At 49.6% G+C, this 20,452-nt stretch overlaps 1 protein-coding gene and 1 long non-coding RNA gene across 8 annotated transcripts; both read left to right on the forward strand.

Annotated features, from left to right (window-relative positions):
- Window positions 1-267: 267 nt before the first annotated feature.
- NYAP1 (neuronal tyrosine phosphorylated phosphoinositide-3-kinase adaptor 1) lies at window positions 268-8,498 on the forward strand. Of its 6 annotated transcripts, none has more exons than XM_049904635.1 (7): window positions 268-388; window positions 1,546-1,697; window positions 3,225-3,580; window positions 4,018-5,541; window positions 6,394-6,612; window positions 6,858-6,967; window positions 7,502-8,498. In XM_049904635.1, exons 2-7 carry the CDS (start codon window positions 1,630-1,632, stop codon window positions 7,763-7,765), a joined length of 2,541 nt encoding a protein of 846 aa, XP_049760592.1. In that variant the 5' UTR covers window positions 268-388; window positions 1,546-1,629; the 3' UTR covers window positions 7,766-8,498. The 6 variants fall into 6 exon arrangements, with proteins under 6 accessions (XP_049760592.1, XP_049760593.1, XP_049760594.1 ...); XM_049904636.1 differs by having other exon boundaries at window positions 6,397-6,612; XM_049904637.1 differs by having other exon boundaries at window positions 6,858-7,103; window positions 7,502-7,582.
- Window positions 8,499-8,645: 147 nt separating this feature from the next.
- Window positions 8,646-16,686, forward strand: LOC126087301 (uncharacterized). 2 transcript variants are annotated; one of them, XR_007519710.1, is made up of 3 exons: window positions 8,646-11,921; window positions 12,001-12,053; window positions 13,156-16,686. It is a non-coding gene; the product is annotated as an uncharacterized LOC126087301 (long non-coding RNA). The 2 variants fall into 2 exon arrangements; XR_007519711.1 differs by having other exon boundaries at window positions 15,491-16,686.
- Window positions 16,687-20,452: the final 3,766 nt, after the last annotated feature.

Below are 20,452 nucleotides of genomic sequence, written 5' to 3' on the forward strand. Positions count from 1 at the left end.
CTGCTCCGCCGGGGCCTAGGAGACAGAGGCAAGCGCGGCCCGGCGGGGCAGGGGCGAGGGGCGGCGAGGAACGGACTCCCTGAGGCGGGGGCGGGCTGGCGCCGGGCCCCCAGCGCTCCAGGACCGTCCTCTGAACCTCCGCCCGCGGGTTCCGCGGCCCCCGCACCGCCCACCCCAGCCTCCCCGTGTTGCCACTCCCGCTCCGTCCTTGGAGGGTGTGGAAGGGTGGGTTTGGGGCCGGGGGCGGGTCTGGGGGCGGACCCGGAGGCGGGGCTGTCTCTGCGGCAGGGCCCAGCTCCGCTCCCCTCGGTCTCTCTCTGTCTCTCCTCCTCCCACCTCCTGCTCCGGGCGGAGCCCGGCATGGGGGGGCCGGCGCCCGGCAGGCCAGGTACGATGATGTAGAAACTGGGGAGGCTTGGTGCGGGGAGGTGGGGTGGGGGGGACAAGGGGCAGGGAGGATTGGCGGGGCGAAAGGCGGAGAAACCCAGGGTAGCAGGACAAGGGGAAGAGGAGGGATGCCCGGGAACCTGAGGCCCTAGGATGGAGAGGGGGATGAAGCAGGCCAGGTTTGAAATAAACAGGGGAGGGGGTAGGACGGCAATGAGGAGGGGCGCCTGGGAGAGAAGTGAGGTTGAAGACGAAAAGGAGAGTGTGGTTTGGGGGAAGGGAACCCAGAGCAGGTATGGAGGCCGCAGCCCAGAGGGTAGCTCTGGGGCCAGGCTGGAGACCCCGTGGGTGGGATTGAGGGGCGGGACTGGAGGAGGGAAACCGGGAGCCTCCCAAATCCTGGAGAAGGAAGAAGGTGATCTGGGCCATCAGTGAGGGGCCAGGGGCTGGAATAGGGGTGGACCGAGGCCCAGGCCCAGAGGACTGGAGGGGGGACAGCAGGGAATAGAGGTGGATGAATGGGTGGATGGTATTTTAGATGCTCAACCAGAATGCCCCCTACCCTTCCTTCAGCACCCCCACCCTGCCCTGGTCACCTCCCCCCAAGCCTCAGGGCCCAAGAGGGGCTGGGGAGTCTGTCTCCCTCTTCCCCAGTGGGGTGCAATGTACGCAAGTAGGCCCTGGGCACAACTCCTTGTCTGTAGGTGTGTCCAGTTCTGTGTAGCAGATTTGTGTGTGTCTGGATGTCTGTGTGTGTCTGTGGGTGTGTCGGCGGGTGTTTGTGTGTGTCTGCCTCTTCCTAGGTTAGTGTTTACCTGTGCCAGTCCTCGGTCTGTGGCTCGGAGGTTTGTGTGTCTGAACGTGTCTGTCACTGCGGGGTTGATCTACGTGTGTGCGGCCTGTCTGTGCTGTATCAGGATGAGACTCTGTTGACATGATCTCCCTGGAGTGTTTGTATCTCTGAACACCTTTGTCAGGGTGTCACTCAGTGTTTGTCTGTGAGTCCTAAAGGCTGTGTTGGGTTTTCTGTGCCTCTCTGTCTTGTTTTCCTCTCTGAGGACCCAAATCACATCCCTACGCCTTTTTGTCTTTCTCATTCATTCCTGGCCCCCCACCCACCCCACATCTTTCTTTTCTTTTTCCCCCCTCCCCATCAAGTGGATCCGGGACCCAGGGAGGGCCGTCCCCCGGGCCTGGTGGCGCTGAGCAGGGACCCCCAGCCCCCACCTCCTGCCCCACGACATGAACCTCCTCTACCGAAAAACCAAGCTGGAGTGGAGGCAGCACAAGGAGGAGGAGGCCAAGAGGAGGTAAGGCTGCGGGTCCTGGCTTCCTCCCGGTCTGTCCCACCTCAGCTTCCCCATTTCTGGGTTGCAGCACTTCTGCCGTTCCTGGGTCTCAACGGTCTTGTCATCAGTGAGCCTCCCTGATCATAGAGTCCTGTGCTCAGCACAGAGTTGCTGGAATGGCACATGCCCTGTCTCAGGCCTTTTCCCAGCTCTGGTGCCTGGCCTGGCCTCCAGAGGGTTTCTAGCTCAGGAGCACCCTCTTCCCCAGAGGCCCGAGTCACTCCTTCCTGACTCACCCCTGGCATGTGGTCTTCTCACTGTCAATTTGGGGCTGGCTTTCTGACTCCACTGTCACCTGACCTTGGAAGGGACAGGCCCTACTGCCCTCATAGGGTCCAGGGAGTTGGTCCTTGGAGGGGACATCAGAGAAGACTCATTTGGCCCCCTCCCAGTCTCCTCTGCTGTGGTAGGTGAGTGGCCAAATGTCAGGGTTATCTGTGGGGTGACATGCAGCCTGGGTTCTGCAGATGAGCTAGGGCCGGGGAGCCCTCCCTCCCCCCAGCTGCCCTCTCTCCTCTCCTTGCCCTCCCAGGGACCTGGGGCCTGGCCTCTCCCATCTCGGTCCCTTCTCCTCTTCACTCCCATGGACTGCACAGCCTCTTGGAGCCTGAGTCAGAGCCACCTCTTGCTCCCTTCTTCCTCCTCAAAACTGTGGAGTTTAATTCTAGTTGTTAATTAGATTAATCAGAGCTATCACTGTAGCAATGACTCCCTAATGAAGGGTTAGTAGACAGGGCCTTAACGAGAGCCCACCCACAGCAGTTTTCCCCTCTTCCCTGCCAGCCACCCCCCTTCACTCACATTCAGGGACAGTGAAAGAGAATGGGGGTGAACCAGGGAGGGTGACAAAGACAGGACAGCACTCGATGGGAAGCATGGACATGGGGGGGGCAGGCCTGGGGGTGGCAGTGGGGGTCTCACAGAGGACAGCAGCACCAGGGAGAGGGACAAAGGGAGGAAAAAGATCAGCTGGGGAGGCTGCTATGGAGATGCTGCCGCGGTACAAAGGTCTGGGAGAGGAGGAGCAGTGTGAGGGTGTCAGCCACAGTAGATGGACCAGAGCGGAGACCAGAGGTCAGGTGTGGGCCAGTGTGAGAGTGATCTGGGCAGCAGAGCTGTAGTAGCAGGTGTGGCTCTCTGTCCAGAGGGGCTGTGTTGCCTGGGTTTGCATTTCTCTACCTATATGTGTGCAGTGTACTGGATATGCCCGGCATGGGATCTGCCAGCCCCAGGGTTGCACCCCTGCACACATATTCACCCTTTCTCTCCTCCCTGCCCTGATTTCTTTGCCTTTTTTAAAGCCTAGGGATTCAGCCAGAAGCCCCCTACATCTGTGCCTTGAACCTTCAAGCTTCTCCTCATCCCCACCCCAGACTCCTGTCCTCATCCCTGGGGGGCCACAGGGTCGCAGACCTCACTTAGGGTGGAGGAAGGGGAGGCCCAGGTCTGAGGCCCAACCTTGCTCCATATTGGGTCTTCTCTCCCCAGCTCCAGTAAGGAGGTGGGTCCCGCTGGCCCGGCAGGGCCCGGGACTGGCCCAGGGCCCGGGGTCCGAGTGCGGGACATTGCCTCGCTGCGCCGCTCCCTCAGGATGGGCTTCATGACGATGCCCGCCTCCCAGGAGCACACCCCCCACCCCTGCCGCAGCGCCATGGCCCCACGTTCACTCTCCTGCCACTCCGTGGGCAGTATGGACAGCGTGGGGGGTGGGCCTGGAGATGGCGGTGGGGGTCTCACAGAGGACAGCAGCGCCCGGAGACCCCCAGCCAAGCCTCAGAGACACCCCAGCACCAAGCTCAGCATGGCGGGGTCAGGGGCAGAGATGCCCCCCACCAAAAAAGCAGGTGAGCCACCCCCCTTCTCAGGTGGAGCTGGGAACTGGGAGGATCCATTCCAGGCCAGGGGAGGCCTGCCAGGGAGGGTTCATTCAGGAAAGAACCAAGGAAGTGGAAGGTTCTATTCTCAGAGGGTGGGCCTGAGATGAACCATTCAAGGGCAGGGAAAACTGCCTGAAAAGTCCATTCTTGGGAAAGGGGTGGTCTTGGAGGGACTCGAGGTTGGGAGAGAATTTAGGGTGTGAGTTGTTGATTCTGGGGAGTTCCTTAGAAGGACGGAGGGCTGATTGGTAGAAAAGAAACCTACAAGGGCTGAAAGTTGAGGAGTGAGGAAAAATGAAGAGACAGATATGTCCTTACAGATGAGTCAAGAGGTTAAGAAGAGTCCCCCCTTTTCCTTCCCCTACTAAAAGCTTGATTTATTTTCTCTTTTCCATCCTGTCTAGGCTCACAGAAGCTGACCCCAGAGAGCCGAGAATCTAGCCGGAAGGTTCCTCCACAGAAGCCCAGGCGAAGTCCCAACACCCAGCTCTCTGTTTCCTTCTATGAGTCCTGCCCTCCAGCCCCTTCTCCTCGAGGAGGGAACCTGCCCTTCCAGCGCCTCAGTAGGGGGTCACACGTAACAGGGGACCTTGATGTGGGTGCCCAGGAAGAAGAGCCCGTGTACATTGAGATGGTGGGGGATGTCTTCAGGGGAGGAGGAAGAAGTGGAGGGTGTCTGACTGGGCCCCCTCTTGGGGGTGGAGGCCCAACCCCTCCAGCTGGCCCCGACTCAGACTCTGAAGAGAGTGAGGCCATATATGAGGAGATGAAATACCCGCTGCCGGAGGAGGCAGGAGAAGGCCGGGCCAATGGGCCCCCCCCACTGACAGCAACCTCCCCACCACACCAGCCTCCTGTCCTTCAGTCCCATGCCCACCGCCGTCCAGCTTCAGCCCTCCCGAGCCGGAGGGATGGAACACCCACCAAGACCACTCCTTGTGAAATCCCCCCACCTTTCCCCAACCTCCTTCAGCACCGCCCTCCACTCCTGGCCTTCCCCCAAGCCAAGTCTGCTTCCCGAACCCCTGGCGATGGGGTCTCAAGGCTACCGGTCCTCTGCCACTCCAAGGAGCCAGCTGGCTCCACCCCAGCTCCCCAAGTGCCTGCACGGGAGCGGGAGACGCCTCCCCCACTGCCTCTGCCTCCTGCTGCCAACCTGCTGCTGCTGGGACCGTCGGGCAGGGCCCGGAGCCACTCGACACCTTTGCCACCCCAGGGCTCTGGCCAGCCCCGGGGTGAGCGGGAGCTCCCCAACTCCCACAGCATGATCTGCCCCAAGGCGGCGGGGGCGCCGGCAGCCCCCCCTGCCCCGGCCGCCTTGCTTCCTGGGCCGCCCAAGGACAAGGCCGTGTCTTACACCATGGTGTACTCGGCAGTCAAGGTGACCACGCACTCTGTCCTGCCAGCCGGTCCGCCCCTGGGTGCTGGGGAACCAAAGACTGAGAAGGAGATCTCAGTTCTCCATGGGATGCTGTGCACCAGCTCGAGGCCTCCTCCCATGCCAGGGAAGTCCAGCTCCCACAGCAGTGCCATGGGGGCAGCAGCTGGGGTCCTCCACCACCGAGGTTGCCTGGCCTCTCCCCACAGCCTTCCAGACCCAACTGCAGGCCCTTTGACCCCCCTCTGGACCTACCCAGCTGCAGTAGCTGGGCTCAAGAGACCCCCTGCCTATGAGAGCCTCAAGGCTGGGGGGGTGCTGAATAAGGGCTGTGGAGTGGGGGCCCCGTCCCCCATGGTCAAGATCCACCTGCAGGAGCAAGGGCCCGATGGGGGTGCCTTCGCCAGCATCTCCTGTGCCCACGTCATCACCAGTGCAGGGACACCAGAGGAGGAAGAAGAGGAGGAGATGGGTGCCACCACATTTGGGGCAAGCTGGGCTCTGCAGAGGAAGGTCCTGTATGGAGGGAGGAAGGCAAAGGAGCTGGACAGTGAGTGAGGGGTGGCGAGTGGCTGCGGGAGCTGGGGGCTCAGTTAGAGGGGTATTGGTGATGGTTTGGGGGAGTTGTTGGCAGAGTCACTTGGAAGCCACAGCCCATTGTCCTCAATGGGGAAGTTTTCTGGGAAACCAGAGATGAGGGTGGGCAGGAAGTCTAGCGGCATGGGGTGGGGGTAGTATCCTCCTAACTGTCCTGCTCTACTCCCTGCCCCTCCCTTCCCTGGGCTGCAGGGGTGTGTTTGTGAGTGTGCGCACACTAGGAGCCAAACACAGCTGCCTCCCAGCAGTTACCATGACAACCTATCCAGACAGGAGGGAGAAGAGCGGCAGGCCCCTACTGTTGCCTGGCAACGCAATGCTCTGCCAGGCCTGCTCTGGAGATGATCTTAGCTCACAGGCAACTCTTCTCCCAGTGGCCCCCCTACCCGACTAGGGCCCAGGATTTGGGATTCTCGCCCTCCTGAGGAACAGCGCCCCTAGTCTCAGTTTCAGGGGGGTGCTCATTCTGGCTCTATCTGGGGCTACAGGGGCTCTGAAGCTAAAGCTGGGGCAGGAGAGACTCTTCTGACCAGGAAAAACAGTTTAGAAGCAGCAAATATATGTGACTCTCAGCCTCACAGGAATGGTACCAATGGGTAGAAAAGAAGGTGGCAGTACCAGGTCGTGTGTGTGTGTGTCTGTGTGTGCGTGCGTGCGTGCGTGCGTGCAGTAGGGTCCCACCCATCCACGCTGTGGCTTTCAAATGGGCAGGTCGTTCTGGTCTGTGCGTGGTGTAGTATGTGTGGCTGGGGGCACAGCAGGATCCCTTCCATATACAGGCACTCAGCCCTCCTTGTCATCTCAGCAGAAGCCGAGGAGGGTGCCCGGGCCTGGAACGGCAGTGTGGAGGGTCCAGGCAAGGTGGAGCGTGAGGACAGGAGCCCTGTGGCATCAGGGATCCCAGTGAGGAGCCAGGGGGCAGAGGGCCTGATGGCCAGGATCTACCATGGAGGGGACCGAGGAGGGAGCCGCACAGCGCTGCCCATACCCTGCCAGACCTTCCCCGCCTGCCACCGCAATGGAGGTGACACCCTTCCTGAAGACGCACGGATGGGGCTGGCTTGGGAGGATCCCCGAGGGTCCAGTCCTTGGACTTACTATATGCCCTGTACAAAAGCATGTCCTAGGCCCCGAATCTTAATACCACATCTGCATCCCCTTTCCTTCTCTGGTGAGGTGGGGCCCAGCTGGGGCGGGGCTCCCCTCAGGGAGCTGGGGGGAGGGGAAACCTGGAGCCCCTTCACTCCTCTCTCCTCCTTCTCGCCCCAGACTTCGCGGGAGGCTACCGCCTGGGGCGCTCTGCCTCCACCTCTGGAGTCCGGCAGGCCGTGCTCCATACACCCCGGCCCTGCAGCCAGCCCAGGGACGCCCCGAGCCAGGTGAGGAGGAAGAGGAGAAAGTTTGGTTTTTCTTTTATTTGGGAAGGAGCAGTTAGGGAAGACGGCCCGGGTGTGGAGGGAAAGACAGCAAGAGGTCCGACTGGGGCCTGAGCCAGCATGGACCATGACTGATAAGGTTAGAGGGTGAGGGTGTCCGAGGGAGGGTCCCGGGAAGGGGCTGCTTAAGAGGGGGAGCGAGGCCAGGTCTGGGTTGGAGATCAGTCTGGGCGGCTGCTTGTCGGTGCGCCTTTGTGCAGTTTGGGAAAGGCGCCCTCTCTGGGTGGACGGATTGGGAAAGTGCATTCGCTCTGGGAAGACAGTTTTCAGAAGGCGCCCCTCAGGGCGACACAGGCACAAGCTTGGCCGAGCGGGCAAAGGCTGGATTTCAGCCCCAGTTCACCCCCACAGCCGGGGGAGGGGACTTGTTCCTGGAAGAAGACAGTGGCAAAGAGCCTGTCACTTCTAGGTCCTTGACCCCCCCCTTTTCCTTTCTCCCCTCCGCCCGTGGCCGGTGGTGGGGAGGAAGGGGCACAGACCCCCCCTGCGCTGCCGCTGCCGCTGCCGCTACCCCTGCCCCCTCAGCCCGCCCGCGAGCGGGACGGCAAGCTGCTGGAGGTGATCGAGCGGAAGCGCTGTGTCTGCAAGGAGATCAAGGCGCGGCACCGGCCGGACCGAGGCCTGTGCAAGCAGGAGAGCATGCCCATCCTCCCCAGCTGGCGGCGGGGGCCTGAGCCCCGCAAGTCTGGCACCCCGCCCTGCCGCCGGCAGCACACGGTCCTCTGGGACACTGCCATCTGAGGAGGCCGGGGCGGGCACCTGGACTGGGGAGTGGGGCGGGCCGTGCCCGGTCTCTCCTGGGAGATTTGCCTTGAAAGACGCTTGAAAGACTAGGTGAGAGAGAGCCAGGGAGACCCCCCTGCCCTCCACCCCAGCCCCCAGAGACGGGAAGTCTGCCAGGCTCATTGGGTTTGGGGCGCCAGCAGCAAATTTGGGGGAAGAGAAAGGTTTGCTTGAGGTTGGGAGTGAAGCCCTCTGCTGCTGTCCCCACTGGGCGCAGTGTACCCCTCCCCCTGAGAGAGCAAAGGCCAAGCCAGAGTCCAAGCAGGTGGGAAGGGGAGAGGGGATAGGGAGGAAGAAGGGGGATGAATCAAATGAAAGAGGCAGTAGCCAGTAAGAGGTAGTGGAGCTCTTTTTATAGAGTCGGGAAGGGGGAAGGGGTATTTATTTTGTTATTTATTAGTTTGGAGGGCAATTCTGGGTCCTTCTTACCTACTCCCAAACAGGGAGTGGGGCGTTGAGGCAATTAAATGGAACCAAGTTTGCACTCTCCCCATGTCTAAAGGCCCCACCATCTGTGCCCACTCCAATGCTAGGGCCTGGGGAGTGGAGTGGGATGAAGGGAGGGGCTCAGGTGAGCTGAGGGCAGCAGGCTCATTTACATACAGTATTTACAATGTGCCAGAATTTGGTAGTGCGTGTGCCCTGCTCGGAAAGAAAGGCATCTTATTTAGCTCTGGGGTGAGGGTCTAGTGCCAGGGATGGGGGGGATGATGGGGAAGGAGGGAAATTTCAGTGGGTGGGGGGTGGGCAGGGTATTTATTTAAATTAAAAAAAAGAAAAGATGTCAGGAACTTTTTTTTAATTCCTTTCTTTTCAGAATAATATATTAAAAGACTAATTGATCCTAGAATTGGCTTCTTATATTTCACAGTGTTCTCTGCTTGTCTTAAATTTGTTTCTTTTTCCATCTTGCCCTTGGTTGGTGGGAGTTGAAGGTTGCTTGGGGAGGGATGAGTGGCTGTGGCGAGTATCAGGGAGCAGTGGCATTTGAGGTAAGTCTTTGGGAGTGCCACCAAGCGGTGACTCAATAAGTGTTTACTGGGCATCTGATGTGTGCCCAATATTCAGATGTGAAGCCTGCCCTCAAGCAGCTTATAGCCTACTCAGGGAGAGAAGAGACCCGAGACAACAAACAATACTGCAGGATAAGAGAGGGACAGGGCTGGAATCATCAAAGAAGGCTTCTTGGAAAGTGAGCCCAAAAGGACAGGTAAGGTTTGGATGAGCAGATGGGGAGAGGGAAAGCCCAAGGCCACACGATATGACTGCAGAACACTAGGAGATGGGGAGGGAAGGGAAGTTTGTTTCAGTAATGCAGAGGGCAACGAAGAGTCATCACAAGTTGATGAGCATGACGGGACATGATGAGGCTGGTTCAGAAAGATGAGCCTCAAAGGAGAATGCTGGTCTTCGGAAGGAATCCCGCTGGGTGGTGAACAAATCACCAGGGGTGAAGATAGGGAGGGTGTGCCGGAGAATGGAGGGCAAGGGAGAGTAGGAAAACATCAGGATGAGGACGGAAGAGCCCATGTGATTGGGAAAATGGTTTCACCTTGACAGAGTAAAGAAAGTGAGTTGAAAGTGAAGGAAGAACACTGACTTTGAAGCAATGATGAATGTTCTGGTCTGTTACCAGCTAGAATAGAGTTTCAGAAAAAGGTGGGCAGTGCAAGAGATGATAAGTGGTATGAAGAACATTTTTTTAAACTTAGTTATCTGTTTATTTTCATTCATATTAGAAAAAGGTATAACTAGCCATCAGACTTGTTATTTCATGGATATTATTGGTCAGGATGAAGCCAGATTTATTTCTAATGAATTGGTATACACATACGAAAAATTAAGACACAGGAATGAGAATTTCTGAAATTTAGCAAACACCAAGGTAGAGGTAAAATGATGAGAGTTTGGGAGAGAAGACAAGATGTGGACATTGGTAGTCATCAATATAGAAATGGTACTTGAAGACATGACCTAGAGCTCTATAAGGGAAATGATGGATAGAGATAAGAAAGGGGACTGCTTACAAAATATAAATGAGCAATAGCTTTTATATAACTAGTTAGAAATTTAATGGAAGGAAATATCCCATTCATAAGAGCAACAAAAGCCATAAAATACCTAAAGTTAACTGAAATAAATGTACAGGAGCGATTTTCAATCAATTAATAAAACTAAGCTCCTTTCCAATTACTTCAAAAAGGGAGACTTGAATAAGCAAAGAGTAATAACTTGTTCTTAGATAGGAAGACACGATAATATAAAAGATGTCAGTTTCCCTAACTCCACAAATTCAGGGCAGTTTTTAAATCCCCAAGTGATTGGGAAACTTGGGAAAATAATTTGAAATTCCATCTAGAATGTTAATGAGAAAAGGCAGAGCATTCTGAAAGAGAAGAATAATGGGGATATCTCTCATTACTAAAAATGCTAAAACTTGAAAGAAAACCACAGAGTACTGATATTGGCACAGGACTGGCACAATATATCAGAAAAAAGAGAGTAAAGAGATTCAAATCACATGGGAATTTAGTATGTATATGATAAAGGTGGTATTTTAAATGGGAAAAGATTAATTAGTTAATCATTGTTTTTTGAACAGTTAACAGTCTCTGGGTACCACAAATGGTTAAGCACTCCTATACTAACCAAAAGATTGCAGTTCAAATTCCTCCAGAGGTGCCATGGAAGAAAGGCCTGGCAGTCTATTTACAAAAGGCCACAGCCATTGAATGACATAAAGCCACAGTGTTGGTAGTGGCATAGGACTGGCACAATCCATCAGAATACAGAGTTCAGGAAGAGACCCAAATCACATGGGAATTTAGCACGTATAGGATAAAGGTGTTATTTTAAATTGTCAGGGAAAAGATTGTTATTTAATTTTTTAAAAACTATTTTACTGTGATTTTGGAGAAATTTTACATGGCAACTTAAGTTCTCATTTCACAATTTCTACACATTCAATGACATTGGTTACACTTTTTACAGGGTGTCAGCATTTTCATTTTTTCCATTCTGGTTCTGTTTCCATTAAACTAGCTTCCTTGTCCCCCTTACCTTCTTGTCTTTGGTCTAGAAAAAAGGTAGACTGTTAGGTCTTACTTAAATGATTGTTTAGAGGAGCACAGTACTTCTGGGTGATAGTATTTATTTTATGAGCCATTCTGTCTTTTGGCTGAGAGGTGACTTCCTGGAATAGTTTAAGTTCCAAGCTTAAAGGGTATCCCAGGGCAATAGTCTTGGGGGTGCCTCTAGTCTCTACCAGTCTAGTGAATCTGGCCTTTTTTAGGAATTTGAGTTTTGCTCTACATTTTTCCCCATTCTATTTGGGACTATCTATTGTCGCTGGTCAGAACAGTGAGTACTGGTAGCCAGGCACCATCTAGTTCATCTGGCCTCAAGGTAGGTGATGCCATGGTTCACGCAGACTATTAGTTCTGTAGACTAGTTTCTTCTTTGAGACTTAGGTTTCCTTTTGCTCCAGGTGCATAGAGACCAATAGTTGTATCTTAGATGGCTGCTCACAAGCTTTAAAAACCCCAGGAACAACTCACCGAACTATAATGTAGAACATTATCTTTATGAGCTATGTTATGCCAGTTGACTGAGTTGCCCCCCAAGACTATGGTCCTAAACCCTTGTGATCGTTAAGGTTGTGTGTCAGTTTGGCTGGCCCATGATTCTCAGTGGTTTGGCAGTTAGGATGTAGTTTGGCAGTCGTATATTGATATAATCACTTCCATGATGAGATCTGATATAATGCGATCACCTCTGTGATGCCATCTGCTGTGAGTAGCCAGTCAGTTGAAAGAGAGTTTCCTTGGGGGTGTGGCCTTATCCAATATAGGTGGACTTCCTGCCAAGGCTTGTGGGATTTTTGCTCACTCTGGATCCGACAGCAGGTTCCTGTTCATCTCACCTCTGGTTCTCGGGACTTGAGCTAGCAGCTTACCTGCCAATCTTGGGATTTGTCAGCCTTTGCAGCCTGTGAGCCAGCAGCCTGCCATCTTACCTGCTGATCTTGGGTTTGCCAGCTCCTACAGCTACGTGAATCAGGAGAAGCCTCCAGCCTGATCCATAGACTTGGGACTTTTCCAGCCTCTACAACCACGTGAGCCATTTCCTTGATATAAATCTCTCTCTCTATATATATACATATATTTATATGCTTCCTGGTTTTGTTTCTCTAGAGAACCCAGCCTAAGACATTTGGTGCTGAGAGTGGTTCCAGAGAAACAAAACGGTAAGGATGAGTTTTCTAAATTGGTTCTCAAGTCTGGTTAGTCTTAAAAATGTTGATGACTCTGCTTCAAGTAGTAAAGAGGGCACTGCTAATCCATGGTGTTAGGAGGCAGTAGAAATTAAACAAAACCTTGCCACCAATAGATCAGGTATTCGTGACAGGCTAGGCTCTGAGTAATCATGTGTTTGATAACTTTCTACGATTTTGTCATAATTAGAAGTACAAGAAAGCTGGTTGGTTGGTCCTAATTTGGCTAAACAAAGTGGTGAAAGAAAGAGATGAGCTCAGGGCTTCAGAGTCAAAGCTCAAATGCCATATAAACAACCTCAAAGTTTCCACTTGTGCCTTGAAAGAAAGCCTTGTTTCTTATAGTAGCAGAGCTGATATTGCCAAAAACCAAACCCAGAATCTTATCATAAGAACAGCTGAATTACAATACTAACTGAATTCCCAAACTTGGATAGTGTCTGAAGTTAAAGTGAGGGCATTGATTGGGAAGAAATGGGATCCTGAAACTTGGAATGGGGACATATGGTTAGATAATCAGGAAGCTAGGGACACTGAGCCCCTAAGTTCCGTTGAATTATTCCTTCCAATAGAACCAACCCTCTCACTCCCATCTGAAGAGATTACTCCATCTTTGTCTACTAAACTGCCCTTCCCAGTAAAACCATTAGCTCCTCCACGTCATCTGATGAGATTAACCCAGCTGTGTCTGAAGAGCCTTTGTATAAGTCCTTGCCTGGGGCATCACCTGAGCCAGATGCCTTACAAGACCTTACTGAATGTTTGCAGAACAAATCCCCACCCCCCATTTTTTTTCTAGATCTATAACTAGACTAAGTCCTAGTGAGCCCCAAAAAGTCAATTACAAAGCATGACCCAGGAGGAGATATGCTACACTTCAAAAGAACTGCTTGAGTTTCCTAATATGTACATGCAGGGATTACTGCTACCGTCAAGGACTTAAAGGATGCAGGGGTGGTGATTCCCACCACATCCCCATTCAACTCACCTATTTGGCCTGTGCAAAAAACAGATGGATTTTGGAGAATGACAGTGGATTATCAAAAACTTAACCAGGTGGTGATTCCAATTGCAGCTGCTGTTCCAGATGTGGTTTCATTGCTTGAGCAAATTAATACATCTCCTGGTACCTGGTATGCAGCTCTTGATCTGGATAATGCCTTTTTCTCCATACCTGTTTTGAAGGACCTACAGAAGCAGTTTGCCTTCAGCTGGCAAGGCTAGCAGTATACTTTCAGTGTTCTACCTCAGAGGTATATCAACTCTCCAGCCCTACAGTCCTCGGGGACCTTTCTCTTCCACAAGACATCACACTGGTCCATTATATTGATGACATTATGCTAATCCTACCTAGTAAGGAAGAAGTGTCAATGACTCTGAACTTGTTGGTAAAATGTACTAGAGAGTGGGAAATTAGTCTGACAGAAATTCAGGCGCCTTCTATCTCAGTGAAACTTGTAGGGCTCCAGTGGTTGGGGCATGTCGAGATATTCCTTCTAAAGTGAAGGATAAGTTTTTGCATGTAGCCCTTCCCACAACTAAAAAGGAGGCACAATGCCTGGTAGGCCTCTGGATTTTGGAGGCAGCATATCCTTCATTTGGCTATGCTTATCAGGCCTATTTATCAAATGACTCAAAAAACTGCTAGTTTTGAGTAGGGCCCAGACCAAGAGAATGCTCTACAACAGGTTCAGGCTGCTGTGCAAGCCACTCTGCCACTTGGGCCATATGACCCAGCCAATCCTGCTTGAAGTGTCAGTGGCAGATAGAGATGTTGTTTGGAGTCTTTGGCAGGACTCTGTTGTTGAATCACAGCACAGACCCTTAGGATTTTGCCATCCTCTGTAAAAATAACTACTTTTTTGAGAAACAACTTTAGGGTTGTTACTGGGCCTTACTAGAGACTGAACATTTAACCATGGGCCACCAAGTCACCATGCAGCCTGAGCTGCCCTTCATGAACTGGGTGTTGTCTGACCCACAGAGTCATAAATTTGGACTGCACAACAGCACTCCCTCATGAAATGGACGTGGTATATACAAGATCAGCCCCAAGCAGGACCTGAAGATACAAGTAAGTTGCATGAGGAAGCGCCCCTAATACCCATGATTCCACTCCTGTCACATTACCTTCCATCTCCCAGTCTGCACCTATGGCCTCATAGGGAGTTCCTTATGATCAGTTGACTGAGGAAGAGAAAACTCATGCCTGGTTTACAGATGGTGCTGAGCGATATGCAGGCACCACTCAAAAGTGGACAGTGGCGGCACTACAGCCCCTTTCTGGGACCTCCCTGAAGGACAGTGGTGAAGGGAAATCCTCCCAAAGGGCAGAACACTGAGCAGTGTACCTGGTTGTTCACTTTGCTTGGAAGGCGAAATGGCCAGATGTGTGACTGTGTAGTGATTCATAGGCTGTCGCCAATGGTTTGACCGAATGGTCAGAGACTTGGAAGGAAAATGATTGGAAAATTGATGACAAGAAGGTATGGGGGAAGAGGTATGTGGATAGACCTCTCTGAGTGGGCTAAAGATGTGAAGATATTTGTGTCTCATGTGAATGTTCACCAAAGGGTAAACTCAGTACTGGAGACTTTTCACAACATGTGGATAGGGTGACGTGTTCTGTGGAAACCAGTCACCCTCTTTCCCCAGCCACTCCCGTCATTGCCCAATGGGCTCGTGAACAAAGTGGCCATGGTAGCAAAGAGGGAGGTTATGCATGGGCTCAGCAACATGGACTTCCACTCACCAAGGCCAACGTGGCTACAGCCACTGCTGAGTGACCAATGTGCCAGCAGAAGAAACCAACACTGAGTCCCCAGTATGGCACCATTCCTTGAGGTGATCAGCCAACAACCCGGTGGCAGTTTTATTACATTGTAAGACTTCCATCATGGAAAGGACAGCGTTTTGTTCTTACTGGAATAGACACTCTGGATATAGATTTGCCTTCCCTGCATGCAATGTTTCTGCCATGTCTACTACCTGTGAACTTACAAAATACCTTATCCACTGTCATGGTATCCCACACATTGCCTTGGGTCAAGTGACTCATTTCACAGCAAATGAAGTGCAGCAATGGGCCCATGGTCATGGAATTCTCTGGCCTTACCATGTCCCCCATCATCCTGAAGCAGCTGGCTTGATAGAATGATGGAATGGCCTTCTAAAGACACAATTACAGGGCAGGCGAGGTGGCAATAACTTGCAGGGTTGGGGCAGTGGTCTCCAGGAGGCTATATGTGCTCTAAACCAGCATCCCATACATAGTGCTGTTTCTCCCATAGCCAGGATTCATAGGTCCAGGAATCAAGAGGTGGAGATGGGAGTGGTACCACTCACTATTACCCCTGGTGACCCGCTCACAAAGTTTTTGCTTCCTGTCCCTATGACTCTATGCTCTGCAGGTCTAGAGGTCTTAGTTCCAAAGGAAGAAATTCTCCCAACAGGAGACACAACACTGATTCCATTGAACTGGAAGTTAAGAATGCCATTTGGCCACTCTGGGCTCCTCATGCCTCCGGATCAACAGGCAAAGAAGGGAGTTACTGTATTGGCTGGTGTGCATCAAATATTTTGTTTTCTTCACTTATAAAATGTAAATAAGGCTCATGCATTTTTAGTTGTATGCATGTTAGTTGTATCATGTTAGGTGCAAGTATAACTTTATAATGTCTTTATTCAGAGATTATGTATGCTTTAATTAGATGTATACAGGTGCCAAATTGATAAGGGGTGGACCATGATGGTTAAGGTTGTGTGTTGACTTGGCTGGGCCATGGTTCTCAGTGGTTTGGCATTTATGATGTAGTTTGGCAGTCATATAATGATGTAATCACTTCCATGATAAGTTCTGATGTAATGGGATCATCTCCATGATGGGATCTGCTGTGAGCTGCCAATCAGTTGAAAGGGAGTTTCCTTGGGGGTGTGGCCTGCATCCAATATAGGTGGACTTTCTGGGAAGGCTCGTGGGCTTTTGCTTGCTCCGAATTCTGCAGCTGGCTCCTGTTCATCTCACCTCTGGTTTTTGGGACTTGAGCTAGCAGCTTACCTGCCAATCTTGGGATTTGTCAGCCTTTGCAGCCTGTGAGCCAACAGCCTGCCATCTTACCTGCTGATCTTGGGTTTGCCAGCTCCTGCAGCTATGTGAGTCAGGAGAACCCTCCAACCTGACCCATGGACTTGGGACTTTTCCAGCCTCTACAACCACGTGAGCCATTTCCTTGATATAAATCTCTCTCTAGGTATATTTATACGGTTCACTGGTTTTGTTACTGTAGGGAACCCAGCCTAAGACAGCTATCAAACCCAGTAACTCAATCCTGCAAGGTATTTGTTTATGACTAAGATGTAGCCTGGAAACCCTGGTGGCATAGTGGTTAAGTGCTGCAGCTGCTAACCAAAGGTCGGCAGTTCGAATCTGCCAGGCGCTCCTTGGAAACTCTATGGGGCAGTTCTACTCTGTCCTATAGGGTTGCTGTGAGTGGAAATCAGCTTGACGGGACTGGGTTTGGTTTGGTTTTTTGGAAGAAGTAGCCATCGCTATGCCCTCTATGTGCTTTATTTTATGTATTTAATCTTTTTTTTTTTTTTTTTTTGAACAAGGGTATGGGGTGTGTGGGAAGCTAATCTCTATCTCATCCATTATGCCAAAATATTTAAATGTAAAAATAAAATATTAAAAGCACTAAAGGGAAAGTGAGTGAACATTCTTATCGCCTTAGAATGGAGAAGGCCTTTCTAAAATGACATGAAAACCAGAAAAAAATAAACCAAAAGACTTTTAAGTTTGATCACATTAACAATGAAAACATATTAAACAATTTTTAAACAATTAAAAATATGGCAAAGTTAAACTACAAATATTAAACTGGGAAAATATTTCTAAAACAAATTTTAATACTCATACAGTACATACATATGATACTATATATCTTATGAGTCTATATGAGAAAGAAAAAACTATCCAAAGAAATTAACAAAGGACTTGAACAGACAATTCAACAAAGAAACAGAAATGACCATTTGCCTGGAGCAAGAGGAAGGAGAGTCAGTATAGGAGTATGAAATGGATGTGTGGCTAATTGTCTTAAAAAAAATGCCTCCTTTGCCATGAGACCAGAAATGGATGGTGCCCGGCTACTGTTACTGGATATTTTGATGAAACAGTCTATAGGAGAATCCTGATCAAAAGGGGGAAGATGTAGAACAGAACTTCAAATTTTCATGCAATCCAGTCTTCCTGGAGCCATGGAGTCTGGATGAACCCCTTAAACTATTGTCCTGAGATAATCTTTAAACCTTAAACCAGAAATTCCCCTGAAGTCTTCTTAAGACCAAACAATACTTTAGCTTAACTAGTAAAGAATGTCTGCCTTGAGCATTATGCTCTTTTAAGATCTATCTGTATGGAAGCGAAGTGGTAACAGCAACTCGAAAAATTAGATAGGAACGTTAAGGGGCAGTGAGTTTATGTTAATGGGGGAGGAACAACTTCAAAAAGGAGAGTGAGAATGATTGCACAACTCGAAGAATATAATCAACGTCACTGAATTGCACATGTAGAAACTGTTGAATTCGTGTATGTTTTGTTGTGTATATTCTTAACAACAACAAAAATGAAATAAACTATATTTTTTAAAAACCATCATCAACTATTTGGTGTATATCCTTCCAGGCCTTTTTCTACATAAATATTTGCAAAGAAATAATTTTTCTAAAAATGGGTTATTTCGACACATACTTTTCTGCACCTTGCTTTTTATCCCCCCATTTACTAATTTACATGAACAGCTTCTTCTCTTTAGAACGTTTATATTTTCTACATTCTAACAGCTTCAGTTTCCATTGTTACCATAAATTATTTAGCAAGGGCTATACTTATTTTTTTTTTTTAAATACTTATGGACTTTGGGGTTGTTTCCAGTTTTTAATTATTTCAAACAATGCCTCAATTAGCATCCGTGTACATTTAGCTTTGCACACTATTTCCCTGGGATAAATTCCTGGAAATTGAATTTCTGAGTCAAAAAACATGCACATTTAAAATTTTTAATAAATGTTATTAAACTGACCTTCAGAAAGACTGTACCAAAAAAAAAAAAAAAATTGCCGTGGAGTTTTTTTCTAATTTTATTAATTTTGGTGTTGAGAATATACACAGCAAAACATAAAACAATTCAACAGTTTTTACATGTACAGTTTGTTGTTGTTGTTGTTAGGTGCCGTCGAGTCTATTCCAACTCATAGCGACCCTATGTACAACACAACAAGACACTGCCTGTTCCTGCACAGCCCTCTCAATCGTTATGTTTGAGCCCATTGTTGAAGTCACGGTGTTAATCCATCTTGTCAAGAGCTTTCCTCTTTTTCGTTGACCCTCTGCCAAACATGATATGTCCTTCTCTAGGGACTGGTCCCTCCTGATAACATGTCCAAAGTATGTGAGACGAAATCTCTCCGTCCTTGCTTCTAAGGAGCATTCTGTCTGTACTTCTTCCAAGATAGACTTGTTAGTTCTTTTGGCAGTCCATAGTATATTCAGTATTCTTTGCCAACACCATAGTTCAAAGGCATCAGTTCTTCTTTGATCTTCCATATTCACTGTCAAGTTTTCAGATGCACATGAGGCGACTGAAAACACTATGGCTTGGGTCAGACGCACCTTAATCCTCAAAGTGACATCTTTGTTTTTTAACACTTTAAAGAGATCTTTTGCAGTAGATTTGCCCAGCGCAATGCATCGTTTGATTTCTTGACTGCTGCTTCTGTGGCTGTTGATTGTGGATCCAAGTAAAATGAAATCCTTGACAACTTCAGTCTTTCCTTTGTTTATCACGATGTTGCTTATTGGCCCAGTTGTGAGGATTTTTGTTTTCTTTATGTTGAGGTATAATGCATACTGAAGGCTGTGGTCTACAATCTTCATCGATAAGTGCTTCAAGTCCTCTTCACTTTCAACAAGCAAAGTTGTTCAGGAGTCTTCCTCCAATCCTGATGCCCTGTTCTTCATATAGTCCAGCTTCTCAGATTATTCGCTCAGCGTACAGATTGAATAAGTGTGGTGAAAGGATACAACCCTGACACACACCTTTCCTGGCTCTAAACCACGAAGTATCCCTTTGTTCTGTTTAAATGACTGCCTCTTGGTCTAAAGACAGGTTTCTTATGAGCATAATTAAATGTTCTAGAATTCCCATTCTTTGCAGTGTTATCCATAATTTGTTATGACCCACAGCGTTGAATGCCTTTGCATAGTCAATAAAACATCTTTCTGGTATTCTCTGCTTTCAGCCATGATCCCTTCGACATCAGCAATGATATCCCTTGTTTCATATCCTCTTCTGAATCTGACTTGAATTTCTTGCAGTTCCCTGTTGACGTACTGCTGTAACTGCTTTTGAATTATCTTCGGCAAAATTTTACTTGCCTGTGATATTAATGATATTATTTGATAGTTTCCACATTCTGTTGGATCTCTTTTCTCTGGAATGGGTAAAAATATGGATCTCTTCCAGTTGGTTGGCCAGGTAGCTGTCTTCCAAATTTCTTGGCATAGACAAGTGAGCACTTCCACTGCCACATCCATTTGTTGAATTGTACATGTACAATTTAGTGACATTGATTACATTCTTCGAGTTGAGAAACCATTCCCACCCTTCTTTTCTGAGTTGTTCCTCCCTTACTAACATAAACTCACTTCCCCCCAAGGCTCCTATCCAATCTTTTGAGTTGCTGTTGTCAATAATGATGATTATTTTGAGGTCTGAGAAGAGAGGGGACTTAATTTACTTTTTTAAAAAACTCATATTTCTTGAATTTTTGTGTGTATGTCTTAATTCTGATACTGGAAAAAATTTATTTTTAAAGACAAAAAAGTAGTAGTAAAGTATTCAGGAGAATGAAGACAGGGGACAGGTGATTGTGCTCAGTGACATGGAACCAAAGCAGTAGTGTCAGGCACTATGGAGCCCAAGTGTGTGGGTTCAAATCCCAGATCTACATTTAGAGCCAAGTTTCTCTGTTGCCTTAGCTACAAAACAGGCTGATTAGAGGACTGTTGAGATTGAATAAAACAGGCTAAAGAGAGAGGGGTAGGGATAGAGATGGAGAGGGGTGGAGACGGGAAAGAGACCAGAGCTTTAGCAGAGCTGGAGTAAGAGGGGAGGAGTGGAGGAAGGGAGGGAAGAAGGGGAGAAGGGTAAGTCAAAGGCAGGCATTTGAGGTTGCTGTGAGCTGGAGCTGCACAGCCCTTCTGCTAGCCAAGCTCTGAGGCTGTAAAGAGTTAGGAGTTTAAAGAACTCAGGCAATGTTGGAACTATAAACCTCACGTAAGGAATGGAGGCAAGAACACTCTTTCAAAGTCA

The sequence above is a fragment of the Elephas maximus genome, chromosome 12 (assembly GCF_024166365.1).
Source record: "Elephas maximus indicus isolate mEleMax1 chromosome 12, mEleMax1 primary haplotype, whole genome shotgun sequence".
In the NCBI taxonomy this organism is placed as follows: domain Eukaryota; kingdom Metazoa; phylum Chordata; class Mammalia; order Proboscidea; family Elephantidae; genus Elephas; species Elephas maximus.

What these genes read in the sequence shown, in the direction of transcription:
- NYAP1 (XM_049904631.1), top strand. Translation starts at nt 1,630, where the DNA reads ATGAACCTCCTCTACCGAAAAACCAAGCTGGAGTGGAGGCAGCACAAG. An exon ending in GAGGAGGAGGCCAAGAGGAG is followed by an intron (nt 1,698 to 3,224) that starts GTAAGGCTGCGG and finishes TTCTCTCCCCAG; the next exon opens with CTCCAGTAAGGAGGTGGGTC. An exon ending in GCCCCCCACCAAAAAAGCAG is followed by an intron (nt 3,581 to 4,017) that starts GTGAGCCACCCC and finishes CATCCTGTCTAG; the next exon opens with GCTCACAGAAGCTGACCCCA.